The 13,719-nt window shown below is 42.9% G+C and overlaps 1 protein-coding gene across 1 annotated transcript in view; it reads left to right on the forward strand.

The window, feature by feature from the left end:
• Positions 1 to 13,719, forward strand: part of LOC126282329 (golgin subfamily A member 6-like protein 2) — a 71,316-nt gene that overhangs the window by 39,464 nt on the left and 18,133 nt on the right. The window contains exons 3-4 of the mRNA XM_049981987.1: positions 3,915 to 4,143; positions 4,228 to 4,361. Coding sequence (XP_049837944.1) covers positions 3,915 to 4,143; positions 4,228 to 4,361 — 363 coding nt within the window. The remainder of the gene's footprint in view (positions 1 to 3,914; positions 4,144 to 4,227; positions 4,362 to 13,719) is intronic.

Genomic DNA, 13,719 nt, shown 5'->3' on the forward strand with positions numbered 1-13,719 from the left:
TTACTGAACAACCCGAACCGCAGATTGCTCTAACCCTCCCAAAATCCACAAGGGAAAAACGGGCCATAAACAAATAACCACCTTCCAGCGGGTGGGCAAACGGCGAAGAATGGTGGGACGACCCCGAAACAAAGTGGCTGGTTACCTCACCAAGAAAACAAGTAGAATTTAACAAGTAAATGAAACAACGTATCTCCAGTCACTTAACTTCTAACAAATTGCGACTTCTGGCGAAGACCTGGCGCAGCACGCCCAACGCTCTCCCGAACCGTCCGCTGCCAGACGCTTCAATGGACGCAGGAAGGCGCGCCGATCTCTCGTCTCACGGCGTCGCAGCTCGCCCCGGCCAGCCTGATGTCGTGGTTTCACTCCTGTTGCTCTCGTGTCAACCGCGAGCCACTGTCCTTTTCTATACGGCGCGGCCCACCGGACTCAGGTGGGGACCGAACATGCGCCGACGCTCAAACCGGACAAGTCATTTCGTGCCTCAGTGCGCGACCGACCAACCGATCGATCGAACTGCGAATGCCCGTTGCCCGAGCAACTCGAGCACACTGGCGGCCTAACGCGCAGACTCAAATGTAGGAACTCAGCCCCGACTGGGCAACCACTAGTTCTGTTCTGGCGGAGTAGCAAGACTCTCATTTTCTGACTTAAAGTTTGATCCAAACGACAGACATACTCGCACTCCGACGACAGACAGACACTAAATGCCGCACAAATGCGAACGAGAGACAGACCAGCAACTGGTGACGCGAGACTGACCTGGCCTCACTCCGACTGACCAACTGCCGAGCTGATTGCGCCCCTAAAATGCACGTGAACAGGCAACCTTTCCGGGTTCCCACCAGAGGGAGACACCAAAGCTGCGATCGCCACCGCCAGAAACTGAGGGCGACTGCTTCACACAACGCGCTGCAGCGCACTCTTCAAAACAGCAGTTTTTTAACCACGGCTCACGATCTGCGGACCCCGAGTCACTGCATATTTACCCACATTTTAAAATCATAGCAAGTCGGGTGACAGCCAAATAGTAGAGCACTTTTCCTAACAGATGCAGCGTGTTAGGATGTCACTATCATGTTTAGTTGGAACAAACCACATGGAGGAGGGTATCTTCCGCGTGCACTGCGAAGTTTAGCGTCACTGTACCACCGCCATTTGGCTGTTGTGCCAGGCAGCGCTGGACTGCCGCTTCCAGCAACACCATGTACTTCCCAGCGGTGTGTAACACTTAAAGGCTGCGTTCAAACAGTTGACAGACCCTGCCACTGAATGCTGCAGGGCGTACCCGATGAAACTTCAAGTTTTTGGCACCACGTCGTACAGAGAGCATCCCTTGCCTACAAGGTCTTTCAGACTGCTTGCTCAGACTTCGCAACAATCCGCATGACGTCACACAGTTCCTTGTAAACAACAAATACGACGTGATACAGATTGAAGACTGAATTTTTCTTTGGAAGCAGCGAAGACACATCTCCTGCACCTCATGAATTCAGTCATAATCGCCGCATTAATATCCCGCCGTTCGCTCGTGTCATAACATCTCGGAACCAGCAAATATAGAGCAAAACCACAAATATGTCGTACAATTTCCACGTTAACTCTATCTCCCTCCTACGGATACACATATACACTAAAGAATCAAATGCAGTTACCCATACAACATATGAAACATGAGAGTAACAAAATTTGTGTAAAGCTTCCTCTCCTGGTGCCTTTGAAACGAATATTGCACCAACCACGTTAAATTTTGCGTTGAAACTAGCGAATATGGCTTAAATCAAAAAGATTCCACGTCAAGTACTTAACATCAGACCTTTACATGGGATTTCTAAATGCGAGCAGGTGACATACAAACAGCAAGTCAGTGAACTTCTTCACCAAATTGAAGAAGAGCACAATAGGAGCTAAACGTTACAAAACTACCAAAAACCTATAGAGATAACGGATATAGTGTTACGGCAACAATCATAGTTTCTGGAGCTCATAACAACATAGGAAGAATAGCTACAAATGTGAAACCAAACCATCAGATCTGTTGGAAAATGACGTAGAATTTGTTCCGGACCGGCGCTATGATACATCGACACGAAATACAACATTTATCCGGACGATCAAAAACCATTCATAGGTTCCCTAAGGTGTATAACAGCAGCCGTTTACGAAGTTCATATCTGATTATCGTTCAGAAACTATGATATGTACACATCGTTCCCTGTAAATTTTCGGCAGCGACGGTAAAGACATGTGACGAAACAGCGAATCTTGGGAGTGTAATGATCTTATCCGTTGCATATCAACACGTGAAACAGCTATCGATATGACACCAGACCACAGCGCACTTCAACACGAGGAACAGTCACCGACCACTGCACGCCATACATTTAGCGTCGACCATAAGTCAGCAACGCTAACTTAATATTCCAACGGATAGTTCACAACATAATCGAAGAGAAGTTTCAGATATGTCCACCATAGGCTGAGTCCTGAAATGTGCACAAGAAAGTAACCATCCCACATCAGCAGGAGGAACGTGCTTCTCTAGATTTTCTCGGCACGGACATTGAGAGGATGAAAGAGAAATGGTCTGACTGTTTTTTCATGTACTTTGTTTTTGAGAGGGCTGGTATAATGCCGTACTAGGAATGGCGATTGTAGCTGAAACCACGGGGTTTTCCACGTCAGTTTAACCGGTTAACACCGCTCAAAATAACCTGTTTCCGAAATAACCGATGTTCGTTATTTATTTCTGCTATTTCCAGTAATGAACATAGATATCGAACATCAATTGCAACATTTTGAATCCTTTACTTTCAAGATGCATAGAATTAACATATTTAAATAAATAGGCAAATAAAAGAGAACTTAGTGTTTTGTCGAAAAGTCGTAATTGGTTGAATATCGCAAGAAATCGCCAGTATTCTCCCATGATTTAAATTTTTTGAAACTGCAAAAAAACGTTTTGAAATTTGGGGATCATGACACTATTTGGGCATTACGAATAATGCCAAAGGGAGAAAATTGAGGTCCTGTTTTTCTTCTTAATTTTGCCGTCTTCAACTGCTACAGGGATATAAAGTCATTATTTCATAAAAATGGTAGACAAATCTTTAACCAAATATTTCCAGACTAGGGTTGGTGCCGTTCTACACAATACAAGGGATGTCCAGCAACGACAGCGAAAAACTAGTGTATAGATCAGGTGAAACCTCTTCCACACTCCACCTACACACGCACTTCAAGCTACGAGAAACGGCAACAGTGGCATTATTGCCTCACCAATACTGTAACAGTTGTTATACCACGTATCTGTCACTCGTTTCTACCGCCACTGCCATTAAAACAGCACTGATCGCATTTCCCATTTTCTATAAAAACGCATTATTTCAAACTAATGAAAATTTTACCAATTAAGACTACTCCTGTTTTAAAATAGGGTTTAGATAAAAAGAAAAAAATAGCTCTGCTGCTATGGCTAATTGATATTTTTGTATTTTAACTCGAGTATGAGATCAAAATGAGAAATATCTGTTATAACAGAGACCAAACAAATACCTAAAAATACCAATTATTCAGAGCTAAAATACTGATATCGGTTTTAATCCGTCAGTACATGCAGGTGGTCTGTCAGATCAAGGAGAATACTTTTACATTAATGCAATGTCTGAAAGTTGTTTCCAAGAAGCTATCTTCTCAGTACCCTTAAGTGAGTGCAATAGGAGTCGTTTAGTATGATGTATCTGGTAATTCTGGTTAGCTTACAACAAAGAGGTCTAGGGTATCACAGGCCAGCCGCATGCACTGGTGTCAGTTTATTGTTAGCTCCGCCAAGGTTATTCACGGGCACGTTTGCGGTATCTGCTTAGTTTAGTGGTAGAACAGATTTTTTAGTGCTTTGTACCTCATTTTAGTGTGTTGTATGCATCATGGCTTATTCTTACGAGGCACAGGAGAAGAGAATTAGGAACTTGATTGAAGAGGTAATGGCTGAAAGAGACGCTAGTGATTCTGAAGATGGAGAAATCGACTTTGAAGAAGTCCAGGACCCAGAGTGGAAAAGTGATTTCGACACCGAACAAAAAACGTCGAGTGATGAATCAGAAGACAGTGATTGTGGTCCTGACAGTGATGTGTTTATCGGTAAAGACGGAACAGTATAGAACTCACGTGCTCCGCCAAAGAAATCCCACACACGTTGTCATAACATCATAACTCATTTAACAGGTGTGAAATGTGCTGCGAAAAGTGCTACAAGTCCTCTACAGTGCTGGGAACTGTTTTTTGATGAAAACATTATACACGTACTCGTTGGCTGCACTGACAGTTACATTCAAAGTATCCAGGAAAACTCTACAAGGGTAAGAGACGCACAACAAACTAATAAATCTGAAATAAAGGCATTTGTGGTGAACATATGGCACAGGAGTTGAAATATTTCATGTCACAATGGACATAAACAGATTTCGTTTTCTGCTTCCATAACTCATATTCGACGATAAACAAACGAGAATGGAAAGGGAGAAAACAGATCACATGGCGGCGATAAGACAAGTGTTCAGTCTAATTGTTGAAAACTTTCAGAAGGTTTATACAGTTTCTGAATACATCACAGTTGATGAAAAACTAGAAGCATTCAGTGGAAAATTCAGATTTTTGCCAAATAAGCAAACAAGTACGGAGTAAAGATTTTTGCAGCAGTAGATGCCAGAATGTTTTACACACTCAACATGGAGGTGTATGTTGGGCAACAGCCTGAAGGCCCTTACAGACAGGACAACAGACCACTTTAACTTGTTGAGAGACTTTACCAACCTATCCTGAATACAGGCCGCAACATAACTTGCGACAATTATTTTACAAGTTACGAGCTTGCAAACACATTGATTACGAAGAAGACGACCATCGTTTGTACCCTGAGGAAGAATAAGAGACAAGTCCCAAGGGGATTTATTAACACTAAAAACCGACAAGAAAAATCATCTAAGTTTGTGTTTCAGAAAAATTGCACCTTAGTCTCCTATGTGCGGAAACGAAATAGAATGGTATTACTACTGTCAGGCCGGCCGGGGTGGCCGAGCGGTTCTGGGCACTACAGTCTGGAACCGAGCGACCGCTACGGTCACAGGTTCGAATCCAGCCTCGGGCATGGATGTGGGTGATGTCCTTAGGTTAGTTAGGTTTAAGTAGTTCTGAGTTCTAGGGGACTGATGACCTCAGAAGTTAAGTCTCATAGTGCTCAGAGCCATTTGAACCATTTTTGAACTACTGTCAACGTTGCACCACAATGGAAATACTGACGAAAATACAGGGAATGATAAAAAACCAGAATTTATAAATTTCTATAGCCTTACTGAGGGTGAAGTTGACGTTGTAGACGGAATGAGTGCAACATATAATGTAGGTAGAAACACAAGAAGATAGCCAGTGGTTGTTTTTTCATAGCATCATGAATATAGCTGCGACACATGCGCCCGCGTCGCGTGGTCGTGCGGTAGCGTTCACGTTTCCCACGCCCGAGTTCCCGGGTTCGATTCCCGGCGGGGTCAGGGATTTTCTCTGCCTCGTGATGGCTGGGTGTTTTGTGCTGTCCTTAGATTAGTTACGTTTAAGTAGTTCTAAATTCTAGGGGACTGATGACAATAGATGTTAAGGCCCATAGTGCTCAGAGCCATTTGAACCATTTTTTGCGATAAATGCTGCTATTATTTTCAACTGAAATCAGAAAGAACAACTGAGAAGAACAGAGTTTTTGAGGCAGCTTTCTTTTGCGCTTCTGCATGATCATCTTCAGCAAAGAGGAATATCCAAAATATTGACAAGGAAGATAACTGAGACAGTTGGAGAGCTTTGCAATGTGAAAATTTCTGAAGTGGAATCAACTGCGACTTCACGAGGATAGTGTGTGGACTGCAGAAGCAAAAGCAGAAAAACAAGATATATTTGTAAGATTTGCAAGAAATACATTTGTCTTGAACATTCTGTTACTGTGTGCCAAGACTGTATCGACAAAATATCTGATTGAATACATGCATTATTTTGATAACAGCTAAATTTTATATATCTCCATTTGTGTCAATATTTTTGACCAAAATATTAAATTTTTCCCTTAAATATATTTACTAAACTGATTTTTAATAATATTACTTCATTTAATAACGCTTCCGTCTATAATATACATCTAAATGCAAATTCAGAAAGGTAGAAAGTGCAAGGGTCTGTGAGACCAGCTGCGTATACTACCGTCCTGTTTCCAGGTGTGGTGTGCGTACTGTAAGACCTTCGGTACACACACCATCAGATTATTTGACTTGTCGCTCTAACGAAGTAGGCGAGTGTCAGCAATATGTCTCGTGGTCTTATTGTGGCGTGTTTATCTTCTGCTGTTAGGTCAGACGATAGAAATGCCACTTGAACACTTAAGAGTAGCAGATTGACAGTGACCAACTTTAAACAGAACCTGATTAATTTTCACACACATTTATTAAAATAATAAAAAGCGTAGACATTACGTAACTTGATTCTGGATGCTGTGTACAATTGACAACTTTAAGTTCCTTTGGTCTTGGTATGGTAATCTTATTCTCACATATCTCTGATACTTGACAAAGTGTCTATACATTTATCTTCACGGCTATGTACAGGAATATGGCAATCTTCTTAGATGCAGACTGAAACTTGGCTATAGACTGGTACAGACTAATGCAGACTGGTACAGACTGATGCAGACAAATGCAGACTGACTAATCGGAGGTCTGTACACTCTTTATAATACCTTGCTCGTTCAGGTATCACTGCGCGAGTGTAATCCGCGAGGAGAAAAGGCTCTACGTTAGCAGCAATCTCATTGGCTGCGTTACATATTAATACGAGGATCGGCGGAAGCAGAATTTGGTCCGTCTCTAAGGCAGCGCCGTCTCGTAGTGCGGAGACGGATGAGCGCTGCGCCTGCGCTGTTGTGCTTAGCGGGGCGCGATCTAGTGGGAAAGTTGTGTACGCGCTGACTACGCGGAACTATGTACACAACACCAGGTGCGTGAACCACCGGGTTAATTGGTCATTTTTTCCCATCTCTATGCGGTATCCGCACTATATCACTTGCGGTGTGGTTCTGCAGACACAATACGTGGACTATACAGGACGATTTTTTCTCCCATGAACAAACTGTAGGGATTGGTTGATGAGAGGATACGCAACAAAAAAGGTCTAATGAACTTGAGACCATTTATTCAACCATACATTGTTACAGACACTGCAGTCTGATACGCACTGTGTCATGCAGCCACAGTTACAGTATGTGCTGAAAATGGTCTCGATGTTCCTCAACGCATCCTTGTACACACAGTAGAATATTCTGTCTCACACGTTTACATCGGCCAGGTTGCATCCGAACATTGTCAAAGGCGGCACGAATAAGCAGCTCCAGTGTCTCCACATCTGGAATGGGTTCTCCATACACGATACCTTTCAGATGGCCCCAGAATCAGAACTCGCCAAAGTTCAGATCCGGTGAATGAGCAGGCTATGCAGCTGAGCCCCCTCGTCCGATCCATCGACCAGTAAAGACAAGACTGAGATGCGTCGGGACGTTAACTACGAAGTGAGCTGGAGCACTGTCATGTAGCAGCCACATAATCAATGGCAACTCTTCCAGCAGGAAAGGCAAAGTCACTCGTAAGAAACACCGGTAGCTCCGGCCTTTTATGCGACGTGGAAAGAAGACTGGTCCCAACTACGGGCGCCAGTTATCGCGGCCCCCACAATATGGCTCCACCAATGCGGATGATTCGCTGACACCATATCGTGGAGCTTCTGCCTATTATCCCACAGATGACTGCTGTGGAAGTTTAAGAAACCACTCCGTATAAAGGTGGCCTCATCTGTGAATAGGATGGATGATACAAATCCCGGAATCGTGGTTGCCTGGTGAAGAAACCAGTGACAAAGCCCCTCCCGATGTGAAAAATCTGTCACTAGTGAGCCCTGCACAGGCTGTAAATGATACGGACAGTAATAGTTTTCATGGAGAATATTCCACACGGTAGTATGACTGTACTGGCGGGTCAACTGCCTGGTATTGACACGGCGGTCGCCTTCCACAGTGTTAATTACATTTTCCTCAAGTCTGGTGTCAGAACCTTTCAGGTACCTCCTTCCTAATTTCCTTTCTTCCTGAAACGACCCTGTCTCAGACAAACGGCGAAACACTGTTGCAAACATTGAATGCTGAGGTTGTTGTCAGTGGTGGTAGGTCTCCTGAAACAACCCTGTTTCTCGCCGAATGCTGCCATTTGTCCGGAACCGCGCTGCTGCTACAGTCGCCTGTTCGAATACTGCCTTGGGCATGGATGTGTGTGATGTCCTTAGGTTAGTTCGGTTTAAGTAGTTCTAAGTTCTAGGGGACTGATGACCTCGCATAGTGCTCCGAGCCAACTCTGCCATTTGCCTTTCCGTGTGTTAACACGATGTCGGCCAGCTTGAAAGGTGCTTACACTGAGTCACAGTGCCAGAGATTGCGCCAAAGATTATTATTCCACGGCCTCCACTGATGCAGTAGTAGTTCAGAAGATGTCAAGGGCAGTTTTGTTCTGTTGGGCGAGAGAGTAGTTGCTGTTCGGTTGGTGTAATGTGTAGATGGAAGAAGTTGCAATTGTCAGAGTGTATTTGAGGAAAAGAGCTTTGATTTATGATGCTGGTGTAATGGAAAATTTTCGTCAATATATAATGAGGTAAAATGGTATTACAGTTTTCTTCAGTGACAATGCCTCTTGCTCACAGGTACAATCAACAAGGCATCTGGCTCGTGTTCGTTTATTAGACTTGTAATTCTGGTTTCTATGTGCAATTGTAGTATTTCTGGTTTTTCAATTAGTTCATTGTAAATGGTGTTTGAAATATTTTGTCGTATTGAGAAAGGACCGAGCCAGATACATGTACGTTGAGTCACGCTACCACACACAGAACAGTTACACTTGTGCTTTGTTGTCTCATAGCTTTTATAGTTGCAGGGGACTTAATTAATCAATTGTGTTAATAGAAATTCCTTGTCATTCTTTATTTTTATTTTATGCAGTCAGATTGCGTACTAATAATAGTCAGGGCCAACCGGTTACGAGACTTCGTGACTGGTCAGGCAGCTACTACAATTATTGCATTCATAGATTAATATTAGTCTTTTCTTTTTAATTAAGCCCCCACGCAAGCTTCGGATACGAAACCATTGTTTAGCACGCTGTATCACATCCACTACAAGGTGAGCCACCAAGAGAAGTTAATCGGGGACAACATTACCAATTACTACGGCAGAAGGGGGAGCTAGAGCATGAAGTATGAGGAACAGAACCACCCTCTAGGAGGAAACTATGCATACTGTAACTGTGGCTGCATGATACAGCGCGTATTAGAGCGCAGTGTCTGTAACTAAATATGATTGAATAAAAGGTCTCTAGCTTAGAAATTATGCATTTTCGAACGTAATTCCATTAGACCTTCTTTATTCCTTATGTCTCATCGATCAATCCCTAGAGTTTGTACACGGTTGAAAAAAATCACCCCGTACAGTGTGTGGCACGAAGAGCACGATGCAATACCCGAAATGGATCCGGATCAGCGTAACGCCTAATACTGCTATGTAAATGTCCAAAGCGGAGCATGCTCGTGTTACCTGGCGTGGCACTGAACGGGGTGGCACTCGAGAGCGGAGTGGCCTCCCTCCCGCAGACATCTTGCCTAGTTCACCTGTACATAATTTAACTTTTCGAGACATCGCATTCCACTCACACTTCCCATGGACACTCTCCTTCGCTTCAACTTTAGCTACACTTATTCTGCCCATAATCAGATGTTTCGAGTTTATCTAAGTCTCCCTGTTCGCCACAAACACCACTTGTTGTGGTTTGCCTGTTCGTACTTGAAGCGCCATCTGTTCGATTGATGTTATTCTAGTTATACATGATTGTGATTCGTCATGTGTACTTCTTCCACTCTGAAGTGCCTAACTTCCTTCCAGTGCTTGGTAGGATGACGAAACCAAGCGATGAACGTTTCTGAAATGTGTGTGGTACATTTAACAGCAATCAACGTGATGAATTTGTCAAGCATATCTCTGTGGCAGACAGCGTCGAGGGTTCAAACCATTTCTCCTACTTGGGAATGCCAGTGTGACAGCAGAAAGAATACTGCGTAAAATCTGGCAGAAAGGATCGAAAAATCTGTCCTCGTACCATATATATTGGTGTTGGCTGATGGTGAAATTGACGTTATGATGGAAAAGTTGTCTGGAAAATCGCAGTAGCTTGCATAGAGCTTTCTGGACTCAAAAAACATGAATTTTCTACACCGCTCATGTGACAATCATTCGGGATGTTTATCGAAATAACAACTACTGTTGTTGTTGTTGTTGTTGTTGTTGTGGTCTTCAGTGCTGAGACTGGTTTGATGCAGCTCTCCATGCTACTCTATCCTGTGCAAGCCTCTTCATCTCCCAGTACCCACTGCAACCTACATCCTTCTAAATGTGCGTAGTGTAGTCATCTCTTGGTCTCCGTCTACGATTTTTACCCTCCACGCTGCCCTCCAATACTAAATTAGTGATACCTTGATGCCTCAGAACATGTCCTACCAATCGATCCCTTCTTCTGGTCAAGTTGTGCCACAAACTTCTCTTCTCCACAATCCTATTCAATACTTCCTCATTAGTTATGTGATCTACCCATCTAATCTTCAGCATTCTTCTGTAGCACCACATTTCGAAAGCTTCTATTCTCTTCTTGTTCAAACTATTTATCGTCCATGTTTCACTTCCATACATGGCTACACTCCATACAAATACTTTCAGAAACGACTTCCTGATACATAAATCTATATTCGATGTTAACAAATTTCTCTTCTTCAGAAAAGCTTTCCTTGGCATTGCCAGTCTACATTTTATATCTTCTCTACTTCGACCATCATCAGTTATTTTGCTCCCCAAATAGCAAAACTCCTTTACTACTTTAAGTGTCTCATTTCCTAATCTAATTCCCTCGCCGGCCGCGGTCGTCTCGCGGTTCTAGGCGCGCAGTCCGGAAGCGTGCGACTGCTACGGTCGCAGGTTCGAATCCTGCCTCGGGCATGGATGTGTGTGATGTCCTTAGGCTAGTTAGGTTTAAGTAGTTCTAAGTTCCAGGGGACTAATGACCACAGCAGTTGAGTCCCGTGCTCAAAGCCATTCTAATTCCCTCAGCATCACCCGACTTAATTCGACTACATTCCATTATCCTCGTTTTGCTTTTGTTGATGTTCATCTTATATCCTCCTTTCAAGACACTATCCATTCCGTTAAACTGCTCTTCCAAGTCCTTTGCTGTCTCTGACAGAATTACAATGTCATCGGCGAACCTCAAAGTTTTTATTTCTTCTCCATGGATTTTAATACCTACTCCGAAATTTTTTTTTGTTTCCTTCACTGCTTTCTCAATATACAGATTGAATAACATTGGGGAGAGGCTACAACCCTGTCTCACTCCCTTCCCAACCCCTGCTTAACTTTCATGCCCCTCGTCTCTTATAACTGCCATCTGGTTTCTGTACAAATTGTAAATAGCCTTTCGCTCCCTGTATTTTACCCCTGCCACCTTCAGAATTTGAAAGAGAGTATTCCAGTCAACATTGTCAAAAGCTTTCTCTAAGTCTACAAATGCTAGAAACGTAGGTTTGCCCTTCCTTAATCTAGCTTCTAAGATAAGTCGTAGGGTCAGTATTGCCTCATATGTTCCAACATTACTACGGAATCCAAAATGATCTTCCCCGAGTTCGGATTCTACTAGTTTTTCTATTCATCTGTAAAGAATTCCCGTTAGTATTTTGCAGCTGTGACTTATTAAACTGACAGTTCGGTAATTTTCACACCTGTCAACTCCTGCTTTCTTTGGGATTGGAATTATTACATTCTTCTTGAAGTCTGATGGTATTTCACCTGTCTCATACATCTTGCTCACCAGATGGTAGAGTTTGGTCAGGACTGGCTCCCCCAAGGCCGTCAGCAGTTCCAATGGAATGTTGTCTAATCCGGGGGCCTTGTTTCGACTCAGGTCTTTCAGTGCTGTGTCAAACTCTTCACGCAGTATCGTATCTCCCATTTCATCTTCATCTACATCCTCTTCCATTTCCATAATATTGTCCTCAAGTACATCGCCCTTGTATAGACCCTCTATATACTCCTTCCACCTTTCTGCTTTCCCTTCTTTGCTTAGAACTGGGTTTCCATCTGAGCTCTTGATGTTCGTACAAGTGGTTCTCTTATCTCCAAAGGTCTCTTTAATTTTCCTGTAGGCAGTATCTATCTTACCCCTAGTGAGATAAGCCTCTACATCCTTACATTTGTCCTCTAGCCATCCCTGCTTAGCCATTTTGCACTTCCTGTCGATCTCATTTTTGAGACGTCTGTATTCCTTTTTGCCTGCTTCATTTACTGCATTTTTATATTTTCTCCTTTCATCAATTAAATTCAAAATTTCTTCTGTTACCCAAGGATTTCTACTAGCCCTCGTCTTTTTACCTACTTGATCCTCTGCTGCCTTCACTACTTCATCCCTCAAAGCTACCCATTCTTCTTCTACTGTATTTCTTTCCCCAACTCCTGTCAATTGCTCCCTTATGCTCTCCCTGAAACTCTGTACAATCTCTGGTTCTTTCAGTTTATCCAGGTCCCATCTCCTTAAATTTCCACCTTTTTGCAGTTACTTCAGTTTTAATCTACAAGTCATAACCAATAGATTGTGGTCAGAGTCCACATCTGCCCCTAGAAATGTCTTACAATTTAAAACCTGGTTCCTAAATCTCTGTCTTACCATTATATAATCTATCTGAAACCTGTCAGTATCTCCAGGCTTCCTCCATGTATACAGCCTTCTTTTATGATTCTTGAACCAAGTGTTACCTATAATTAAGTTATGCTGTGTGCAAAATTCTACCAGGGGGCTTCCTTTTTCATTTCTTTGCCCCAGTCCATATTCACCTACTACGTTTCCTTCTCTCCCTTTTCCTACTACCGAATTCCAGTCACCCATGACTATTATATTTTCATCTCCCTTCACTATCTGAATAATTTCTTTTATTTGATCATACATTTCTTTAATTTCTTCATCATCTGCAGAGCTACTTGGCATATAAACTTGTACTACTGTAGTAGGTGTGGGCTACGTATCTATCTTGGCCACAATAATGCGTTCACTGTGCTGTTTGTAGTAGCTTACCCGCATTCCTATTTTCCTATTCATTATTAAACCTACTCCTGCATTACCCCTATTTGATTTAGTGTTTATAACCCTGTAGTCACCTGACCAAAAGTCTTGTTCCTCCTGCCACCGAACTTCACTAATTCCCACTATATCTAACTTTAACCTATCCATTTCCCTTTTTAAATTTTATAACCTACCTGCCCGATTAAGGGATCTGACATTCCACGCTCCGATTCGTAGAACGCCAGTTTTCTTTCTCCTGATAAAGACATCCTCTTGAGTAGTCCCCGCCCGAAGATCCGAATGGAGGACTATTTTACCTCCGGAATACAACTACTGTTATCAGCGAGTAAATTTAGTAGGATAATTCTGCACCACCCCAGGAAATAAACGGCGACATAGCTGCCAAACGTATTCTACAATGTTTCAAATTCTCCATTAGGCTCGCCACAGCAAGGAAATGTTCATTAGCCGAAGTGTTTCTAAAACGCGGTGGCAT

Source organism: Schistocerca gregaria, chromosome 7, assembly GCF_023897955.1.
Source record: "Schistocerca gregaria isolate iqSchGreg1 chromosome 7, iqSchGreg1.2, whole genome shotgun sequence".
NCBI lineage: Eukaryota > Metazoa > Arthropoda > Insecta > Orthoptera > Acrididae > Schistocerca > Schistocerca gregaria.